The 23,847-nt window shown below is 43.8% G+C and overlaps 1 protein-coding gene across 1 annotated transcript in view; it reads left to right on the forward strand.

Moving 5' to 3' along the window:
- ATP4B (ATPase H+/K+ transporting subunit beta) overlaps positions 1-23,847 on the forward strand; it is a 124,110-nt gene that overhangs the window by 94,855 nt on the left and 5,408 nt on the right. The window contains exon 7 of the mRNA XM_069203492.1: positions 18,831-18,920. Within this exon, the coding sequence (XP_069059593.1) occupies positions 18,831-18,920 (90 nt within the window). The remainder of the gene's footprint in view (positions 1-18,830; positions 18,921-23,847) is intronic.

The raw sequence follows: 23,847 nt of genomic DNA on the forward strand, positions 1-23,847 counted from the left end.
AATAAGAGTAATTAGTATACCGTGGGAGGGTAGAGATCAAGAAATATATAAGAAAAAGAGAGTGGGGAAAATGAAAAAAGAGATAACAAGCCCAAGAGAGTAATGTGATCATGACTACTCTATTAAACATGGGAAACGAAGTATACATGTTAATGAGAGAAATATAAACATTCAAAACAATACATATGAAGACAAATCAAACCAATTGGCACATATTATTTGGGTAACATAATGTGCACCATACAGTAAGATAAAACACAATTCAAGTAAGAACAAGCAAATATAGATATCGAGACAAACAATGAACATAATACAAGTCTATTTTTTTTGGCTCCTTTTTCAGTTAATTCACACGTATGTTCCACATTTTGATACCTCTAAGCGCTTTGAGTTTAGCTTAATTTTGCATATGGGACACAATTTTTTCTGTTTTCTGTTTTACAATTTCAATTATATTTTTTTACTTCTTGGTCGTGCTTTTCTTTAGGAATCTGTTTTATTGATACATTTGCTACTTCTATCTCTGACTGGATACCATCCATGGTATGTTTTATATTAGTTTCTCAGTAGTTTGTTTTATTAATGCAATTCAACACTTGGTTGCCTCCTGCTTCCTCCCTTTTGGGATTTCACTTGTACTTCTACTACAAACATTTGATATACATATCTTTTCACAATTAAGTCTCAACTTTATTAATATCTAACTTATCGTCTGATCACTTGTTTTATACTACTCACAATACTTGTTTGTGCCTGCATGTTCCTGCATATGCTCTGCACGGACTTATCACTCCTCTCAATGTGTTGGTACGCGGTTCTGTTCTCTTTTGACTTATTTTCATGATTTATATGTTTATACTTACCTTTATAGTTACAATTTCTTTGTGCAATGGATAGCACAGTATATATATGTTTTTTCTGGTTACGTTACAGCCCTGAAGAAGCCCTTCTGTTGGGCGAAACGCGTTGGATGTTCATCTGCACTTCTCAAATTGTTCATGGAATTGCAAGAACACATGGCTTCTTTATTTCACTTCTTTTGTTTCTAATTTATTTTACCTATGGAATCGTTTGGAACCAATATTTCGGACTTGTTATGAAGTATTAAAAAGGAAAGACTACTTATCTGCACTGTCAGAACACTGGACTCTTTCTTTCTTTTTTATGATATAAATCTTCTGCACAGAGTGCGGTGCACCGCCTTGTAGAGTATTTACCTGTGGGGCTGCTTTCAGCTCCTCTTAAGTTCCTTTGTTGCAGCAGGAACTATGGTGTAGTTGCACGCTTACTGTAATCTAATATTATTGTTCTTTACTTGTTTGCTATGATTGGGTACTAACAGGGATAGTGCGTTGTCTATGAGCTTGCTGCAATCCTTGTTTGTTCTGTTTTACCAAAGAAACTGTAGTAATCAATATTAAACAGCATAACCACCCTCCCAATGTAATAGAAATAGAAGTGAGAGAAGTACTAGAAAACAGAAGGGAAGTAAGCAGTAGTTCCCAAGAACCAACAGCACAAATACTTAAAGACATAATACCCCATGTGCCAGAACATATAATAGGCAAGTTATCATCATTACCCACCCTGAAATGGCTTATGACATGAACTAAGAGAGCCACCAGCGAAACCCCACCTGCTCCTAAAACATTCAGAGAAATAGACATCCCACCACAGCTTACAATAACCCACAGAGAGGAAGAATTCCTATTATATGATAATAAAATCCATGACAAATGTATACTTATATTTGCTACCCCTACAAACTTCCTAAAACCAGCCCAATGTCAAGCATGGATGATGGATTGCACATTTAAAATGTGTCCCAAACCATTCCATCAACTATACACCATACATGGTGAATTTCAGAAAACTAATATACCTTTTGTGTATGCATTACTCACAAACAAAGAAGGCAGTAGGTATGTGGATCGGCTAAACCACATTAAACAACAGACAAACATCTACTATCCCCCAAAAATCATTATTGATTATGAGCAAGCCATGATACAATCCATACTTAAAATATACCCCCACACAGTCATACAGGGATGTTAGTATCATTTTAATTAAAGTATATAGCGCCACCTACAAAAATCCAAGGACCACCAGCCTTGTAGTGACTGTTGGACCGCCGCAACTGTGTCGGTCTGACCGCCACATTACAACCCTGGTGGGCGGACCTGTCAGGAGACCACTATCCCCCCGAGGAACATGGTTCCCGACGCGGTGACGGCAGACTAAGGTGTACTCAGCCAAGGCGGTGATGAAATCAGCACCGCCTGGCTGATTACAACTCAGCTTTCCGCCAGCCTTTGCATGGCGGGGACCCCTCCATGGAAAGGCTGGCAGAAAGCCAGTGCCGGTGGCCACAGGGGGGGGGACCTGCACTGCCCATGCCTGAGGCATGCTGTAGGAAGTTGGCTCTGTATATACTATCTCAAAGTGAGAGATAGTGTGCACAGAGTCAAAGGGTTCCCCTTAGAGGTTGATACTGTCAACATTAGTGGTACCAATGCTCTATTTTGTTGTAGTGTGGTCAGGCAGTAGGCTTATCAGAGGGTAGTGTTAAGCATTTGTTGTACATACACAGGCAATACATGAGGAACACACACTCAAAGACTTAACTCCAGGCCAATAGGTTTTGATATAGAAAAATATATTTTCTCTAATTTTAGAACCACAAGATTCCAATTTGAGGTAAGTACATAAAATGCAAGGTACTTCACACAGGTAAGTATGGAACTTTGATTTAAAACAGTAGTACACAGAGTTTTGGTTAAAATGGCAAATAGCTATTTTAAAAGTGGAAACTGCAAAAATCAACAGTTCCTGGGGAGGTAAGTATTGGTTAGTTTTTCAGGTAAGTAAAGCACTTACACAGTCACTCCCCTGGGCATCGGAAACCCACCGTTGGGAGTTCAAGGCAACCCCAAAGCCACAGCACCAGCAACACAGGGCCGGCCAGATGCAGAGGTCAAAGGAGGACCCAAAACACATAGGCGCGTATGGAGAACGGGGGTGATCGGTTCCAGTCGGCTGGCAGGTAAGTACCTGCGTCCTCGGGGAGCAGACCAGGGGGGTTTTGTAGAGCACTGGGGCAGACCAGGGGAGTTTTGTAGAGCACTGGGGGGGGACACACAAGCACACAAAACACACCCTCAGCGGCACAGGGGTGGCCGGGTGCAGTGTGCATAGTAAGCTTCGGGTTTGCCGTAAAAATCAATGTAGGGACCCGGGGGCCACTCTGACGATGCAGGCAGGGCACAGGGGGCTTCTCAGGCCAGCCACCGACAGTGCTAGGATGAGGGCCACCTGCTGGTCACTCCTGCACTGGTAGGTGGTTCCTCTCGGTCCTGGGGGCTGCGGGTGCAGGGCTTGGTCCAGGCGTCAGGTTCCTTTGTTACCTGGCAGTCGGGGTCAGGGGAGCCTCTGGATCCTCTCTGCAGTCGTCGCTGTGGGATACAGGGGGGTCGACTCAGGGTGTCCACGTCATTGGAGTCACCTGGGAGTCCTCTCTGCAGTGTTTGTTGCCCTGAACTCGAGCCCAGGCGTCGGATGCAGAGTGTGAAGACTCACGCTTCTGGCGGGAAGTGAGAGTCTCTTTAAAGTTGTTTCTTTGTTGCAATTTTGTTGCTGTTTCTGGACAGAGGCATTGTCCTCAGGAGGTTCTTTGTCCTTTAGGTGCAGGTCAGTCCTCTGAGTCCTCAGAGGTCGCTGGTCCCGCTGGATGCGTTGCTGTGCACATTCTTTGAGTCTGGAGACAGGCTGGTAGGGCTGGGCCCCAGTCAGTTGTCGTCTCCGTCGTCTCTGCAGGGCTTTCAGGTCAGCAGTCCTTCTTGTTGTTGTGGGTTGCAGGAATCTGATTTCCTGGGTTCAGGGTCACCCCTAAATACTTAATTTAGGCGTGTGTTTAGGTCTGGAGGGCAGTAGCCAATAGCTACTGCCCTGGAGGGTGGCTACACCCTCTTTGTGCCTCCTCCCTGAGGGGAGGGGGGCACATCCCTATTGCTATTGGGGGAATCCTCCAAAATCAGGATGGAGGATTTCTTAAGGCAGGGGTCACCTCAGCTCAGGACACCTTAGGGGCTGTCCTGACTGGTGGGTGACTCCTCCTTGTTTTTCTCATTATCTCCTCCGGACTTGCCACCAAAAATGTGTCCGGATGTGCGGGCATCTCCACTAGCTGGGATGCCCTGGGGCGCTGTAACAACAGGCATGAGCCTTTGAGGCTCACCGCCAGGTGTTACAGTTCCTGCAGGGGGAGGTGAGAAGCACCTCCACCCAGTGCAGGCTTTGTTCCTGGCCACAGAGTGACAAATGCACTCACTCCATGTGGCCAGAAACTCATCTAGTTGTGGCAGGCTGGCAGGAACTGGTCAGCCTAGCACTCGGAATTCGACTGGTATACAGGGGGCACCTCTAAGATGCCCTCTGTGTGCATCTTTCAATAAATTCCACACTGGCATCAGTGTGCATTTATTGTGCTGAGAAGTTTGATACCAAACTTCCCAGATTTCGGTGTAGCCATTATGGAACTCTGGAGTTTGTAATTGACAGACTCCCAGACTATACACTCTTTATGGATACCCTGCACTTACAATGTCTAAGGTTTGGCTTAGACACTGTAGAGGCATAGTGCTCATGCAACTATGCCCTCGCCTGTGGTATAGTGCACACTGCCTTAGGGCTGTAAGGCCTGCTTGAGGGGTGACTTACTTATGCCACAGGCAGTGGGTTGAGGGCATGGCACCCTGAGAGGAGTGCCATGTCGACTTAGTTATTTTCTCCCCACCAGCACACACAAGCTGTGAGGCAGTGTGCATGTGCTGAGTGAGGGGTCCCCAGGGTGGCATAATACATGCTGCAGCCCTGAGAGACCTTCCCTGGCAACAGGGCCCTTGGTACCAGGGCTACGAGTTACAAGGGACATATCTGTGTGCCAGGGCTGTGCCAATTGTGGGATCAAAGGTACAGTTTAGGGAAAGAACACTGGTCATGGGGCCTGGTTAGCAGGGTCCCAGCACACTTTCAATCATAACTGGCATCTACAAAAGGCAAAATGTTAGGGGGTAACCATGCCAAGGGAGGCATTTCCCTACACATGGGCAGTGCAGGGGCCTCCCAGTCCAGCACTCTCGGAATGCACACTGTCTGCTTTGCAGACAGTGAGCATTCCGAGGGTGCTGTGTTCTACAGTATTGCCCTCAGCTCCCCTATAGGAGCCAAGGTCATTATTGTAGCACTGTACCTGCCGGTCAGCCCGACAGGAACGTCATAATGCAAAGTTCCTGCCAGGCAGCCCGGTGGCAACATTGTAGTACAATGAGAGGGGGCACCTTCACTATGACGGTGGTGTCCTCCCCGCATGTTTGGCAGTCAGTTCATCTGGCCGCCAAACTCATAATGAGGGCCTAAATGTGGAATACACCACCAACAATCAATTTGCCTTTCAAATCCAAAAACTAATTGCACTAGCAAATGTCCCTGTAACAGAAGTGGCCAACCATTACAACACGCTGATAGAAAGTCCCTATTACCAAATAATGAAGACAAACTAGCACCCTTAATGGACTACTTTCAGGACACATGGGTAGGCAGACTTTATAGGTCAGGACACAGACTCCAGCCAAAATTCCTTATACTATGTTGGAATGTCTATAACAGCACCTTGGCACAGGAGGCAAAAAAAACAACCCAGTGGAAGGATGGCATTATGCCTTCCAAGCCACACTAGGCAAAATTCAACCTACACTACACAAATGTCTAGAAGCCATACAAAACAGCAAAGCTACCAATAACTTACAATAGAACAATCTGTTACAGAAATCCGTCCTAAACTAACCAAACAAGAAAAATGATTGAAATGCTATAATTCAAAGAAGATGTATACAATGAAGGCCTAGACTACCTAGAAATATTAGCCAAATCTAACCTCTAAACCACTTATAAAATCTACCAGGCATCTAACAAACTACAACATAATACAGCATAATAATTCAAACATTTTTTTTTTTAAACTAGTAAAATATTATTATTAATTCAGTGAAAAAATACTAATACTAGCCTTACTCGCTGAGATAATAAAACATTAATACTATTATTTTAAAAATATAAAAAAATATTTAATATATAAAGCAAACTAACAAAATACGTTTACATAATTTTAAAAATACATCACATAGTTCAACTAAACAGCATAATAAATATATCAACATAACATAATTGTCAATATTTAACATTTCCTGCCCCAGCAGATTAATAAAATTATCTTACAGTTTTGTTGCTGCATCTCTCTCGTCAAATCTGCATACTACCAAAAAGTAGTCCACCAAAAAGTTGTAAAAACCATATTAAAAAGCACCAAAAAATTTAAAAATGTAGTTTCAAAAACTCCAATCCCTGAACACAATCTACAGTCAACAGGTTCCATAACAAAACCGTAAAATTGTTATGAAAAAAAGAACTGCTCCAGGAAACCCGAAAAACAATGAAATCTATTTTTTTTAAATTAGTTTCTAATAAATTAATTAAGATTTACTTAAAAAAAAAACACGGAACATCCGACTGTCCTAGAAATAGTCAGGAAAATTAAACCTGCACAAAAGAAATAAAAAGCCATCCTGTGCAAAACAATACATTCCCAAATACATACATACATGATAATAATGTACACAAAACTAGTCAGGAATACATACACTAACCATAACTAAGACCAAAAAAGCACTTTAATTACTAGAACATATGATAAAAGTATGCAACACAAAATAGCATTCAAGACAACAATAAATTACACAACAAACTGACCAATACCACCACACATATCATACACACAACTGTCCTACCTCCCCCCATTTTACAAATACTTTAAAAGAAGGTAGAAAATAGCTTACCTTTACGGATGCAGAACAGGACAAAACCAACTTCTCTCTTCCAGGAACGATCCAACAATAACACCAATAGACTACAAAATTTAGTTAGCAGTAAAAAATGGCTGCCTAATAAAAATAAAAAAAATACTATCTCCCCACAATCAATGGGTAAAATAGCAGAAATATTAGTAAATATTTATTATAATGTTTAAAAAATAGAACACAGGTACAACAATGTTCCAAAACTTATTACAAACAATGTACAATATATATTAAATATTTTATAACATATATATAATTATTTAATATATATTGGAAATATTGATATTAAGTAACTGTATAAAAATATATGTAAAATATGTTTCTAAAAATATTTTAAAATATACAATATTTAAACAAACATAAAAATGTATATAACTGAAAATATATTCAGAAACATTAATTCTGTCATTGTTTAAGATTTAAAAATGTGTTGTATATTAAATATATACAATCAGTTAATATATATTAAAATATTTATGCTACAAAACTATAAAAATTTATGTGAAATATGTTTAAAAAACATTTTAAAATATACAGTGTTAAAAAAATATGAATATGTATATTACTTAAAATGTATTCAAAATCATTTCATCAGTTTTTCTTTAAATACTTTTAATAAATATTTCAAATATTACATAAACATTGATAAATGTACTTTCTAATAAATATGTATTAACAATATGAAAAAGTTGCAATTTTTTTTTCTTCAAAATAAAAATAATAAAATATTGTATGTTTTGTGTTCTTTCAATACCTAACAATGTTACTCAAATAATAATTTGCAAATGGTAACCCTTTTTACCACACCAATGCAAAAACTACTTTTAAAAATTATTTAACACTACAAAAATAACACATACTACTCCCAATTAACTACAAACAAAATAAACACATAACTATACAACTGAATAAATTAAAATCTATATTCCAACTGAAATACAACTTACCTCAAATAAGGTTTCGGACAATAAAAGGACAATAAATATACTACTCCCACTCCAAGATAACACAACTAAAGGAAGGTGTTTGACATTAAAGGTCCAGCATTTACTACTCCCACTCCTATCTAACTTTACTCAGGGAAGGTACTGGACACTAAAGAGGCAACATCAACAATTCCCACTTTAACATAACTTATCTCATGAAAGGTTTTGGACATTAAAAGGGTTAGATAGACTATTCTCACTCCAATATAAAATAACTCAGGGAAGGTGTTGGACACGAAAGGGGCAATAATTACCATTCTCACTCCATTCTAACTAAACACAGGGAAGGGACTGGACACTAAAAGAGGCAACATCAATACTTCCCACTGCAGTACAACATCCCAGGAAGATGTTGGACCCCAAAAGGTTTACATCTACCATTCCCACTCCAAGATAAAAATATTCAGAGTAGGTGTTGGATACTAAAGGGGCAACATTTACTATTCCCACTCAAATCTAAATTAACTCACAGAAGGTACTGGACACTAAAGAGGCAACATCAACCATTCCCACTACAATACAACTTATCCCAGGGAAGATTTCAGACATCGAAAGGATTAAAAACACTCTTCCCACTTCAAGATAAAATAACACAGGGAAGGTGCTGAACACTACTCCCACTATTCCCACCATAATCTAGCTTAACACAGGAAAGTTGTTGGACACTAAAGAGGCAGCATTGGCCATTCTCATCTCTCCATTTCTCGGATCTCTTGAAACCACACATAACAACCTTCAGGCAAGACCCACCATGCCGCAGGCAGCCCTGGTGGATGACACTGATCTTTCAAGGAGCCCAACTCTCTGAAAGGGTAACCTTCATGGGCAGTTGCAGATGATGTCTTACCAGTTACCAGCTACCGTAGGTTCGAAATCCTGCTCATTATCCTACGACTTTAAGGGGTCCACCATTCCATTCACGAATTCAAACTGAGTTAGAACTCTGTTCATATGTTCAGGGCCACAGATGCTTCTTTAGGTGAAGTATGGGGAGGGTGTTATTGGAGGAAGGGTAATAGTAACACTGATGTTTTACTGTTTTTTCCCTTTATTTAGGCTGTAGAAACAGCTTTCAGGGATGTAATACTTATTCAAACCTTACTTTTGCACTTATGGCACCATAAGTGTGACATGTAACCAGTCCCTCTAGACGGAAGATAGCACCACGGCCCACAACCAGCATACTCTGGCTTACGCTCTTTGTCATACAACAGTATGGCCTCCACATACCTTAACCTAGGGACTATGCAGGTACTTGCCTGGAATTTCAACTGCCTCCGAGCCAAATCAAGTGAGCGGCGGTTCTGCAATACTCCTGCCGCTTTCTTCCCAGCATACTACTACTTCAGGAGACATGCTTAATGGAGATCCACTGTCCTTTCCAGGACAACATCGTGACTCCTTCTGCTGGCAGACGAGCAGGTACTAAGCACCTCTTGGACTGGGTCTCGACATTAGACCTTTGCAAGGTTTGGAGGATATGGAACCCCCAAAGTCTCCAATACACCCATACCTCTGCAGCTCATCACAATCACTCCTGCATAGATCTAATTTTTATGCCTGCCTCAGATTGCTGCGTCGTTAACCAAGTTCATATTCTCCCACACAGCATATCGGGCCTCGCCCCCCCTCGTCCTTCACATTGGCTTTTCAACGGGCGCGTATCGCCCCACGTGGTGACCCAATTCCTGGGTTCTCCATGACAAGAATTACAGAAAAATGTTGAGCAAGGATATACTGGCCTATTTTCAACTTAATGATGGCTCAGTCCAGTTTGAAGGTGTCTTATGGGCATCTCGCAAGGCCACCATCAGGGGATATGCCAAGAGCCACCTTAGATGTAAAGGGCGTACCCAGACCCCTCGTATATCCTGCCTAGAGGCACAAGCCCTTCGTTTTGAAAGGAAGCTGACCGCAGGCAGCGGATAAGAGGTACCTCGACGGCTCAGGCACATATGAGGAGAAATCCGTCACATCTCCCTAGATACAGCAAGGCAGATGTGGAGAGCCTCAATAGTGAGGGTCTATAGTTGGGGGGATAAAAATAGAAAGCTCCTTTATTAGCTCACTTCCGGTCTGCTGGCTAACCGTTTAATTCCAGGGGTGATGGACTCCCAGGGGCACCCCCATCATACCCTAAGAGATATAGCGCAAACGTTTCCTGAAGGTTATTGTCAACTATAAGGAGCACCACCACCGACAAATGTGAGCAAGACAATCCCCTTCTAGATGACGCCCCTCTCCTGAGATTCTCCCAGACCGATTCCATGCTGTTGGACCAATCTCTCTCTACAGAAGAGGTTGGCACAGCCATATTGGCTGTAGCATCCGGGAAAACCCAGGGCCCCAACGGGTTCCCTGCAGAATACTATGCTATAGACACCCTGATACCCCAACTCCACGCACTGTATCTGGAAGTGGTTAAGAACAGTGCCATCCCCTCTGACTTTGACATGGCCACAATCACAGTCATCGCAAAGACTCAACCTCCTTCAACCTCTTGCTCCGAATTTCACCTGATCTCCCTCATAAATACTGAGGTGAAACTCTATGTCATAATCTGGGCTACCCACCTAAGACAGGTGATTACAATACTCATTCACCCAAACCAATGCAGCTTTATGCCCCACAGGAGCACAAGGCATTCCTTTTGTCAGCTCCACATTGCCCTAGCTCATCGCCGCCACCTGCCACCCCACCTGGCCTTACTGCTTATAGACTTTGAAAAGGCATTTGATACGGTGGACTGGGGGTTTCTAGACCGAGTTTTATTTAGAATGGGCTTCGGACTGAATTTTCGTGGCTTTGTCTGCGTGCTCTACTCCAGTCCCCCAGCTAGAGTCCAGGTCAACAGAGTCTTTCCAGACTCCTTCTCCATTAGGCGAGTGACATAATAGGGCTGTCCCCTGTCTCCCCTCCTGTTTACCCTGGCGATAGAATCACTGGCCAGACTTCTCTGTTGTGACACCCAGATGTAGGGTTGGCACTGGAATGCCACCCGAGAGGACTGTATCACACTTTACACAGACAATGTCCTACTATTTTTCTTGGACCCCATGACAACGGGCGCTCACTGCCTCTGGATCCTCCAACATTTCAGAGAAGCATTGGGTTTACATGTAAACTCTGCTAATAAATCGGTCTTGGTACCAATGAGTAAATCCTGCGAGCGTGTGGCATGGCAATCTGAAATTCTTGTCCGTTGCCTTAGTTTCCTTTACCCCGGGATTTAGGTGACACTTCTTCCAGAACTCACCTGGTCTTTAAACCTTAACTGCCTGACCAGGAAGGCGAAGGCAGATCTCCTCTGCTGGCAATCCCTCCCACTGAATATAACAGGGAGGATCACCCTATACAAAATGATGATCATCCCTAGATTTCTATATGTGCTCCAAAACCTTCAGCTCCACTTACTACACCACTTTTTCCAGACCCTTAACAAACTTGACACTACTTTTCTCTGGAGCAACTCCAGGCCTCGCCTGGCTCTTTGCCAACGTTCACCCATGACGGGGGTCTGAGGGTTACTAAGCTTTACTTCTACTATCTAGCAACCCCATTACTAATGATCAACAACTGGTTCCCTGGGGATGGACAGACCAGGTCTATCAACTTCAGCTCGCCTCCCTGGGGATCCCCTTGTTTAAGGACTTGCTTTACTGCCCCCCCGGTACCCGCTACCCTCCCAGTGGTCACTTGCACGGTCTTACTAGCATGCAAGAGCTACACTCCAACAGACACAGTGGGAGGCCCAACATACCCTCCAGACTCGACTATGGCATGGTACCTGGCTTAGAGCAGTGGCCACACTGGAGGGCTTCCAGAAAGGGATAAAAAAAACTTTGAGACATCTGGTCAGGATCTCACTTATTCTCTTTCGAAGAGCTACAAGACGGCTATTAATTGCACTCCACACAATTCTACAAATACTTACAAATCCGCCATGCACCCGCAACCCACATCCCTCGGGAAGTTTCCTTACCGGAGTTTAACCTGATAGAGGCCAAGGTCCTTATGGGAGCCCTGGGGGAAGGGAGGGCCTCGCAGATCTACTGTATCCTTATTATCAATGGCTCCATATCCCTCGATTACCTAGGGTCACGCTGAGAACAATGGTTTGGCACCCTGAAGGATGATGACTGGTGTGAAGCCATTATGGCCTCCTGGGTCATAACTATCTCCTCCAGGTTGAGATTAATCCAAACATATTACCAACATTGCATCTATCTTACTCCCATCAGGCTCCACCATGCAGGTTTTCTCCCTAGCTCTCACTGCCCCTGCTGCTCAGAATCGGCAGCCGACTTTTACCGTATGGTATGGTCCTGTACAGGAATCTACACATACCAGACAGGGATAGTGCAGAAGCTCACGTATGTCCTGGGGTGGGAGGTTCCGGGCATCCCCTGGTCTGGGAGTGTTTGAGGGCACGGGGGCACAGAGACAGAGAAGGAATTCCTAGGCACGGCCACCATGGTGGCCAAGCATAACATTACAGTTAAATGGAAGAGTTCCAATCCCTCAATCTTGACACAATGGCATAGGGGCATGACTGGTGTGCGATGCAGAAAAACCCAGTATACGACGCAAGAGGCTACCCAAAAAAACATGAAAAAGTTTGGGGTAGATAATTGGACTAGATGGGTTGATGTGTATGCAGGGGCAATACGTATGCTTTCTTGATATTTCCCGTCACCGAGTGATTGTTTTCATCTCACAATGGATGTAAAGTGTGCAGCACGAACTGTACTCAACACATACCTCATAGAGCCTATAAGCTGTCTACATATTTGTTCATAAAATCAATAAAGTTGTTAATCCCCCCAAAAAATAATGGTGTTGTAATTCATATAATAGCTCACGAATGTACACTCCCAACTTCAGTTGCCCAGATACTTGATCACTACGCTCACATATCTGACCTGACAGTAAACTAGTCAAAAACATGTTTATTCCCCTTCAGATCCACATTGCCCAACCCCGACCTTGTCCTCAATGACATTCAGATACCTTGGCAAACCACTGTGTTCAGATACCTGGGGATCCCGATATATCATTCACCTCTGGATTTCTTTGATGGCAACCTTACCCACGCCATCACATCTATTAGGTCTCAAATGTTCTTCTGGCATATATTGCCTCTGTCAGTGGCTGGTCACATTGCCCTTCTGAAAATAGTGCCACTCCCCAAATTCTTGTATTATTTTACCAAGCCCTACCATTTTTGGCCTATTCGAAAGCTCCCTCATGGAATAAATTTGGAATATGTCTTGCTATAGGATATCTCTTACTAAACTCTATTTGGCGACAGACCTGGGAGGACTAGCACTCCCCAATTTTGAACACTATTACCTTGCATCCCAACTTCAATAGGGGCCAAATGGTTAGCGGGGTTACAGTTATCCAACACTGTCACAATAATGCCTGCCTGAACCCACACAAACATCCTCCAGCTGTTCCATCCATCCTTGCTCCAAAACACCTATACCAGACCCCATTCTGCTGCAGGTAGAGAGCAATTATTTACAGTGTAGTCTCTTCCTTACCTGCGCCTTGACTACTTATGCCCCAGGGATGCCCTTCCATGGTACATCCAGGGGGCAAAGAATCACATCCTTATCGGAACTGACTGCTTGGCACACTGCTAGTATACACACACTAGGTGACGTCTACCGAGATTGGTCCCTCCTCTCCTTTGACACATTAATTACAGAGGATGGCCTGCCCCTGGTCCATTTCCTGCTTTATACCTCTTGATTATGATGCTGCGAAATAAGTCGGGTAACATGGTGCAGGAACATCCGACACATCTTACCATGCAGTGTCTCCAAGTTATGGGCCCGGGTAGATTAATGATCCACTGGCTTTCTGGCTCCCTCCATTCTGCAATATCGCTTGTCCCACTTCGTCATCACTGAAAAAAGACCTCTTCCGCTCATGTACAGACAAAGAGTGGGCTGCCCTGCTAGAAATACTGAATCAGATACCCCATAACGCCCGCTTTTGGCTTATCCGGTGTTAAGTTGCCCACCGGGTTCAAAATTAACCGTTATTTTAATCGTACAGATGCATTATTTCCTCACTGTTCTCCGACTGATTCTGATCTCCTTCATATGTTATGGGTCTGCCAATTACTTCAACAGTATTGTCAGGGTGTATTTTTTGTCTATCTGCCTGCACAGAACGCCCTGTAGCTCATACATGGGAGGTATGCCTATTGGGTCTTTATCGCAGAAATAAGAAGCATAGAGCCATGTCCCGCTTTATAGATCTGGGCCTTTTAACAGCCGATTGCCTTATCACCAGGAGATGAACAGCACGTAAACCTCCTACCCTTACAGCCTGGATGTGTTCCTTGACCATATGGGCCAATGCGGAAGGGGTAGCCCTGCGCAGGGAGGACACCTTGGGACTCAGTAAGTACCCAGTAGCGGCTAGCTGGGACGCCATCCTGACAGACTTTCAGGAAGTCCCCTACACAACTACTGACCCTCCTGAGTGAGGGGCCGTGAGGTAATGGGGAGCAGTGCACACCCCGGATTCCACAGCATGCAATGTACCTTCCTCTTAACTTTGCTCCTCGACCAAGTGATTTCTTTTTCTTTTTTTGCTTCCTATGTAATGTACTGATACATATTGTGTTTTTCTGTGGGCAATCGCATCCCCAAATGGGAATGATCTATTGTACTATGGGGGAGGAGCAGGTTCACGAGTTCTGTGTCGTTTTTCGCCCCAGTTTGCGATAGATTTATTATCATAATGGAGATGTTTCTCTTTCCTCCTTTTACACTATTATGCAGTTTTTTTACTTTCACAGTTTATTGATGTCATGCTTCATTTTTACCGCAAAGAATTGTGTACTGACATATATCATATATATGTATTGTTTTCTTTCCTCATGTACACCATATTGCCTGAGTCGGTAGTTATTCATATATGTGATTATCTACATTAACGTTCTGATCCAAATGCTTGTCAAAGGTGAATTTCCTAGCTTATGTTGTTACATTTGCTTGCAACTGCTACTGTAATATATTTTACAATGAAACCTAATAGACAGATTTAAAAAAAAAGCACACAAATGTATTTTTTTCAATTGTACTTTTATGATTATTTCTAATAATCGAATAAAGTTAAACTGAACTGAACCCATTACATCTAAAGTAAGCATTATCGTATTTCTCCTTCAAACATATGGGCATCACCCTTTTGCAAGACCCAAACTTGCCAAAATAGAGACTGAAATCATGAAAGGAGACTGGGTATAGCTACAACCCCCCTCTCTTCAGACCCCCTAACCCACGCTTCACAGACCACCTAAAAAATGTGGAATTGCAATAAGGTGAGGAAATCCCTCCCCTGTAAAGTGATACAATCCTGGACAGATGAAGAAGGGAGTTATGCATTTGCTAAGTTGAAAATGGGTTCTCGAATAGTTTGTGTAGGTTCTTATACACTCTGAATGACATTAAAATCTTTTCCTTCCACATAGTTAATTTGGAGGGCTTAGCCTCCCATGTGTTGGACATTACTACACAGAGGTACATTTGTTGAGGTTGGTTTAAATGTGGCCCAGAACGAAAGATACTCCGCTATGGGTCCATATCGAAAGTACATTCACACTCAGTGGCCCCAATATCTAATTGTTTTACAAACATAAGACTCCTTCCTGACTAACATTGAATCCTGTAATACAAACCTCAGCATAAACTTCTACAGACCATTGCCAAACTACATGCAACAGTACCGCTCTGGAATAATTCCATAATTTTTATAGGGGGTCATACCACCCATTGGGAAATGTGGCAAAAAGCTGGTCTCCACAGTATAGGTAAATTATTGTTGTGTAAGAAGATGTAAACGTTTTTGATACATTGAACAAGAAATAACAATTACCTCTGAATCAAATATTGACATATATTCAGTACTTTGTCTAACGTGTTAGGGCCCTTGCTGTGGTCAATTGCAGACTCTCCCATCCAACAATACCTAAAATGCTGTGGTCTATATAAAAGAATAATGTCTGGACTCTATAACATGTTAACACATCATTTACTCTCTAAACCCCCCACCTCCATCTTTACAATAAATGACAGCAAATCCTACCAATAGATAATGCAGAGGATTAAGAGGGAGAGGTGATGGAGAACTTAGATAAAAAGCTAAGCGAGTCGAGGATTAAAACTTGCCTGTTCAGATCAATACCTGACTAGTATTGGATGCCACAGAAACTGTCTACAGCAAGACCATGACATCATTCTAACTGCTGTAGATGTGCCCCGACAGGCTGTGCACAGCACTTGCTTTTCAACAGTTCAGACACACGTTAATTCTGGTCTTTGACTGGAACCACCCCAAGCAACACATTGGACACAAACAAAGCCTTGACAAAACTACATGATATGACAGACTCGCCCACACTTACAAACAATGAATGACGCCCATTGGCCATGGAGGTAGCTGCTCTCAAATTATGCACCTTGAAACACTGGTGGTTGCTGCAACTCCCTAAACATGACGAATGGCTTAGAGAGAAGTACAAGCGGCCTCCTGCGAGCAACTTAGGTCCTCATTACGAGGCTGTCGAACTTAAGACCATCATCCTCGTGGTGGTGGTCGGACCGCTGCACTCCAGGGATTCTGACCACCACATTAGGACCCTGGCCGTCGGACCGCCAGGGAACTGCTGCCACCACCAGGAACAAGGTTCCCAGCGGGGTGGTGGTGGTGGTTGGAGTCATGCGCAGCCACAGCAGCATTGGGTTCAGCGCCACCATGCTGATCGAGTCCAGTTTCCACCAGGCAGGAACCCAGTGCTGGGGGTCACAGGAGGGGGCCTGCCCAGCACCCTCAGAATACACACTGTCTGCTATGGCAGGCAATGTGTATTCCGAGGGTGCTAGGAGCATCCTCTGTATGACAACATTGGCCTCAGCTCCATGACGAGCCGAGGCCAATGCGGCGCATGGTTTCCACTGGGCTGACCAGCAAAAACCTCTAATTTCAGATGTTTCTGCTGGTCGGCCCAGTAGAAACCTTGCAATTGGCCTGGAGGGGAGATGGCCAGTTCTGCGGTGGTCTCCTCTCCAAGGTGCTGGCAGGCCCACATGATTGCGGGCAGTGCAGGGGCCCCCCTGTGGCCCCCAGCACTGTGTTTCCACCAGCCTTTTCATGGCGGGTCCCTGCCCTGAAAAGGCTGGCGGAAACTGGACTTGTGATCAGTACAGCGTGCTGAACTCAGCACCGCCATGACTAGCACAACTTTGATTCCCTGCACCCCATCGGCAACCTTGTTCCTGGCGGTAGCGGCAGTCCCCTGGAGGTCCAACTGCCAGGGTCATAATGTGGAGGTCGGACCACCTGGAGTGCGGCAGTTCGGCTGCCATTGTGAGGCTGGCAGTCTCAAGACCACCTCCCTTGTAATGAGGCCCTAAGTTACAAGTTGCAGGATTCCATAGAGAGCATTCAGTTTATCTGATCACCAATTATAACCATGCCGTACAAACACAAGATGGGGCTACCCCTCGAGGGTATGTCTCCTTGCAGTTTGATGAACACAACCTTCAAGACCACCCCCATCCATTCAACTATTTTCACATTCTCAGGGTTTCACTCTTCCCCACCATCACCGTAGACTTGACCCTTATTCCACACCCCTACCTCTACCCCGCCGCCCACCCTCATCACTCTTGGGATTGGTGAGATTTATGACTCCTCCTTAGAAGCTAGACAACAGTTCCCTCCAAACGACTGGGGCTGGGCAGTGTACTTTGTCAAGGAAGGCCTCACCAGTATACCTTGGCTTTGCTGAATCCAGCATTTTTAGACACTGTAAAAGTTAGGTTAGTTAAGAATGATACATGCTATTAGCTGGATGAGTAATCACACTGTATACACTTTTTCGCCCAGCATGTTACTGTTAGTATGTTTTTGTTTTTTGATCTAGTGTACACTTAAAATAGTTCTTTAAGACTGTGCACTACTGACACTATTTTTTGATGATATATGTTGATAGAAGAATGTAGATACTCTTTCTTGTACTACTTGTATGACTGATGAAAAGCTACGGATTAATTCTACATACAATAGTGTATAGAGCGGGAGGAACAGAATGGATGTATATCTATTCCCATGAGTGTATGTTACCCTTCTTCCTAGCGAGCTGCAGTTGTCTTCCTTACGTTTTGTTCTTCTGCAACAGGGGTGCTATAAATAAACTACTGAGCATGGCATCCTTTCAGCTGCTGTGTTTCTTTGGGGAGATGACTGATAGGGATTTTCTGGCTCACTAACAGAATGGAGGCACTTGGATTTTGAAAGAAATGTGATGCGTCCCTATGGTATGATTAACAAATGGCCTAGGGAATATAACTACTGCTGTGCAGCTTAACGCCTATGAGACCCACACATAAAGAAGTACCACTAAGGATAGGATAACTTGCATGCATGGAGAAATCATGGTAAACATGGCATGTATTGTTTTCAGTGCTGTAGATTCCAGTGAACATCCTTCTCTTGACATTGTGCTCCACGGACACCTCTGAATAAATGGAATCTTAGGAGTATTTTACTCAGCCTTTTTTGCTTCAAGCAGTCACCTTTAGAACTTGCCAGGGAACACAGAATGCCTATCAGGGTAGTATATTTACCAACAGAAAGGCCATACCCACATTTGTATGAATTTGCTGGTGGTGGAACAAAGGTCAATGGAGCACCCATTACACAGATCAAGATCTTGCTGAACTTGTTCTGACTCTTTGTCCTGCCTCATGTGGAAAGAAGGAAGCATAGAAGACTTTGTTAGTGTAACAAGGTCAAAGTAAACCCTCGTTTTAAAATGAGAATGACTCCGATTTAAGCAGACAACAGCAATGATTTAGAGATGATCAACTTCTATACTGACAAATGGGTTTTGTTTCCTGTTTAACAGAATAGTGCTGCTCTTGGACAGGTTAAATACTTTCCGAACGGTGGAAATTTCAGCTTTGACTATTTTCCTTACTATGGGAAGAAAGCTCAGGTATGTCTGTTTTTAAATATTTTGCAATTATTTTTTTGTATACAATATACTGGGCCAATCTCTATGAAATTGTGCAATATGAGCTATAGTGTTTAAGGAAAACAATCACATCGACTGAAATCTACAAAACTAGATTTAATTTTAGACAATAAAGTTATTATTATTAGCACTATTATCAGCATCGTTAGTAACATTCAAAGAATTGCATGTATTAACATGATGTACACCCATAAGGTGATGTTTGGTTCTAAGGCCAAGAAAGGATGAGAAGGCCGAGGCAATGAAAGTTAGGGGTTGTTGCTGGTGGAAGAGCTGGGTTTTAAGATTTCCAGAAGAGCAGTTGGTTCGGAGGGTCACACGCATTTCAGAAGAATTCACAAAAGTTTAGAATTCAGATCCAAAGAGGCTTGCCCGCTAGACCGAGACCACAGAGAGCACAGTAGATGGAGAGCAGGGGTGCTTCTAGGGTTTTGTAGAGCTAGAATTTGGTTGCAATGAGTGGTTGGCCTGGCCTACTGAAGAGGTGATTAGCAAGACAAATCAATCTGAACAGAATATGTTTCATTGCCAACAGGTAGTGAGTGGAGAGCAGACTGGGATTGTGCAGTGTAGTTCTGTTCTTACGACCAAGCAGAGGAACTGGCCAAAAAGCTTAAAATTGGAACCACTCATGAGGGGCCAATATGCTGTTTTCATAGTCAGGTCGTGGCAACATTAGTACATTAAGAAGTCACTCTGTAAAGAAGCAAAGTAGTGGAAGATCTTTCACAGTGAGTAGAGTTGGAAGAAACAGAAGGAACCTAGGCCCATATTTATACTTTTGCGATGCTTTTTGATGCAAAAACGGCGCACACTTACAAAATACAATTGTATTTTGTAAGTTTGCGTCGCTTTTGCGTCAAAAAGTGGTGCAAATGCGGCGCTAAAAAAGTATAAATATGGGCCCTAATGTCCTAAATCATTTGAGGAGTCAATGATCAATGAAAGGTCAGTGTCCAGGGTGACGCCAAGGTCATTGTCCGAAATTTGGTGTATAGTTCGAGAGTTGTCAGAGATGGAAGATTGGGTCTTAGTTTTGTCACTCTTTAGGCTCTTTCACCAGTTGTGTTCTGACAGAAAGTGCTCGCGAATACTCGTTTTCTGTACATTCTAGACAGGATCTAGGTGTACTTGGCATAACAATTCCCCAAACAAGCATCACAGGAAGTCTAGGCACAAAAAAAATACAAAATTGTAATCTTGGATTTCTGAAATGAATGCTATGGGGTATCATTGAGAGACAAAACTCTGGTTATTATTGGGCAGTTTCCACAAAATCAACTGATTAGTATGGTAGAACTTACAGGGTCAGTCCCCATGCCTTAGAACAAGCTCTAGCTTTACACTGCAAAGCTGCACCCTAATTTACGTCCTTGGGTCTCACAAACCACATTTATCTCTTAGAAACCCAGCTCATACAAAAAAGCATTAGCTTTAGTGAGCAGAGAAACCCCTTGGTTTCATATTTAATAAAGAGACATTCATTTTTAGATCGTAGTGCTACATCTCTAGCTCTTCAAAATGTAAAGACTGCACACAATCAAGACACTGAGCATTCATGCTTTCGATTAATCATTTATCTCTCAGGTTTCACAGAATTTTGTGAGATTCCTGAACTTAAAATATTCCCCTGGCATAAGGCTGAATCTGTAAAATCTTGAGCAGTACTTCCGCACGCCGGTAGGTGTCATAATTCAGCTCTACGTTCACATCGCCCATGACAGAAGTGACATTGCAGTGTTCATATATATGTAACACCCCGGCAAGCTGGCATCAGTTTCTTTTGTAACTATTACTGCATCAAAAATGTGGAGACACACCAGAATTGAAGTTTAACCAGTGTGCAGCATCTATTCGGATCTTTTAGTATTGAAGAGCCCAATTTACAAAATGGGGAGTATGGGAGGGTCAGTGACGAATCTGTGGTTAGATAGTGTCTCCACCAGAAAAAGCATTACCAAAGGTAAGTAACTTGTTCTTGTACTAGAGGCTCCTACCTGCAGATTCCTCACCTTAGAATAAATACCTAAGCAATACCTCCCCAGAGGTGGGTCTGTGAACTAGCTCAAATCAAAAGGTCCTGGAGGAAAATGTCCATTTTGGCTAACCTGTTTGTCAGAGCAGTAACGCTTTTTGAACGTGTGGGGTGACTCAAACATGGCAGCTTGACAGATGTACAGGACAGGTACCTCATGCGCTAATGCAGTAGAAGCAGCCTTTGCCCTGGTGGACTGGGCCCACAAGTCCTAGGGAGTATATGTTTTAGCTAATGCACAGCAGATCCTGATGAAGAGTACAATCCATCGAGAGGTGTTCCATTTCTTTACCACCTTGCCTATTTTCACTCTAGTGAACCTGATGAAGAGCTGATCATCCACACAATGTTGTTTGGTGTGATTGATGTTAAAAGAGCAGTCTAGGTGGTGGATTGTCTACTCCTTCTTGGAAGAATAAAGTAGGGTGAAAATGTCAGCAGCGTGATGTTCTGGCTCACATGAAAGGGAGTAACCACCCTCAGTAGAAATGAGACACGTCCAAAAACCAGTTTGTCAGTGCACCTTCCATACATAAGCTTTTACCCGAGCAGAGTTTGAAGCTTGCTACGCCTTTTGGCCGATGTAATGGTCACTAGAAAGACTGTCTTGAGAGCAGCTGTGCAAGGGCTCAAATGGAAGTAGGCCATAAGTAAATTGAGGTCCCAGTTGCCCAATGACTTGAACAGGGAGGGTGATCCAGAAAACAAATTTTTTTTAAATATCTCTTTATTAACTTTCATTGCATTACATCTGCAACATTCTTGATGGCATCAACAGGTTTCCATTTAGAGCATATAATTGATCATTGAATATACAACATATTCTTGCATTTTCTAATGCTCCCACCGCATTTCTTTTTATCTTAGACGTGTACAGTTTCCTTGGGGATGCAATATGCCTAGGTTGTTTCGGTGTCTTAGGGGTACATCCCTATCCTGTGGTCGCATTTAACCTGGAGTGCCCGCTTGTCCGTATCGCAAACTTCTCTAAAACTACTTATTATTTTAACTTGATGGCGCTATTTCAAACAGGCTACATTCACAGCCGTGGTGGGTGTTACTCGTGATCCAGAAAACACATAAACGTCACAATAGCTGAAAAGTAGCCTTTACCAGTGCCCAGGGCAAGGCCTTGCCAGACTAAGGACAACACAAACAGCAGCACCTCGCCAAAGATGCACAATGGGGTCCATAAATGCAAGCCACAACCTTGTCTCAACTTCAGGCATGTACATTCTTAGCTGAGGGCCACCTGGCCGGCAAGATGACATCACAGACCTTGAGGGGAAGGGTCTCAACTGTAACTGATCAATTGCCAGGCATGAAGGGGGCGATTGTGAAGGTTCTGGGGCAGGACCTGCCCTGCTGCTGCAACTGAAGAACATCCCAAAGAGGAAGCCTGATCAGAGGATGGATATCATGCTCAGGAGTTCAGGATGCCATACTCTCCAAGCCCAATCCGGAGCCACTAAGATGACTTAGGCCCAGTCAGTCCTGATCTTCTTGAGAATCCAACCAAAGCAGTATAAGTTGGAAAAGCGTACAGGAGTTCTGGGTTCTGGTCTAATCGGAATGCATCTCTGAGCGAGAGCCACTTTGGAAACTCCAATGTGCAGAAGTGCTGACATTGTACACCGGTTCTTCCTATTCCATTCTTGGAAGAGACCTTGCACCACCTTGGGGTGTAAACACTGTTTGGGATCTGCAAGGCATCAATGGCAGAGTTAGTATGCTCTGGCATTCAGAGATCCCTCCTGGTACCGAACAACCAGGAAGATATCCTGGCACTCCAGCCACATCCAGAGGTGCCGAACCTCCGGGCATAGAGTCCATGACCACATTCCGTTTGTTGCAAAACTACATGGCGGCGGTGTTGTCCGGGAACACCTGCAAAACCCTTCCTTTGATGGATGGAAGGAATGCTTTCAATGCCAAGTGGCTAGTCCTCAGCTCCAGGAGATTGATAGGAGCTCAGACATGGATAGAGACAAGAGTCCTCTGATCTCCATCTCTCCCAGTGGGCCGCCCCCACATGGAAGTGACACATCAGTCACCACAGTCAGCTTCAGGTGAGGATGGGAAAGGGATCTGCTGCAGACCCAATCGCAGTTCGTCAGCCACCACTGGATATTTTTTGTAGCCTCCTTCAAAATTTGGACCAGGTCAGAGAGATTTCACTAGTGCTGCGCCCACTGCAGAGCCCGCATGTGCCATCAGGTGTGCTTCACTGACAGGATGCAGGGGGCCATCAGACCCAACAGCCTCAGAGCCAGTCTCACCGAAATCCGGGATTCTGGTTGAAACATCGGGATCATAGCTCAGATATCCTGGTCTCTTTCTGGAGGATAGGCACAGAACTGCACTGTGTGCAGAATGGCTCAGAAGAAAGGGAGCAAAAAAGAGGGAGTCTGGTGTCAATCAGTGATGATTGGACACCCCCTGAAAACCCAGTGGATCTGGACCAGGGGTGGCCATGAAGTGTTGAGGACAAGGACTAGGGAGTCTGTGGTGTCTAGTCCACACCTGAAGGCGAACTTAGCTGCATCCCAACTGTCCACCAATGCTTTGTTCAGAATGGCTTTGCCCTCTTCATGGAGCATGGCAGCAGCTGCACAACCAAGTCCAGTACAGCATGGGAATATAGACCCAAGAAACAAACGGTGTTCACCAACTGGAAGGCCATGTAGCCAGCCTCTTGAATTCCCTATACGGTGGGGTGGAAAGGAATGCACTTGGGTTGACCTTAGCTGTTGAGGCCTGAACCACCAGGATCTCAGGGCAGGGATGCTGGGAGAGGAAGGTTGGGTCTCCTGTGGTAGGCAAATGGTAACAGGCAATTATATGGTGCACAGG

This window comes from Pleurodeles waltl, chromosome 8, assembly GCF_031143425.1.
Source record: "Pleurodeles waltl isolate 20211129_DDA chromosome 8, aPleWal1.hap1.20221129, whole genome shotgun sequence".
NCBI classification, from domain to species: Eukaryota; Metazoa; Chordata; class Amphibia; order Caudata; family Salamandridae; genus Pleurodeles; species Pleurodeles waltl.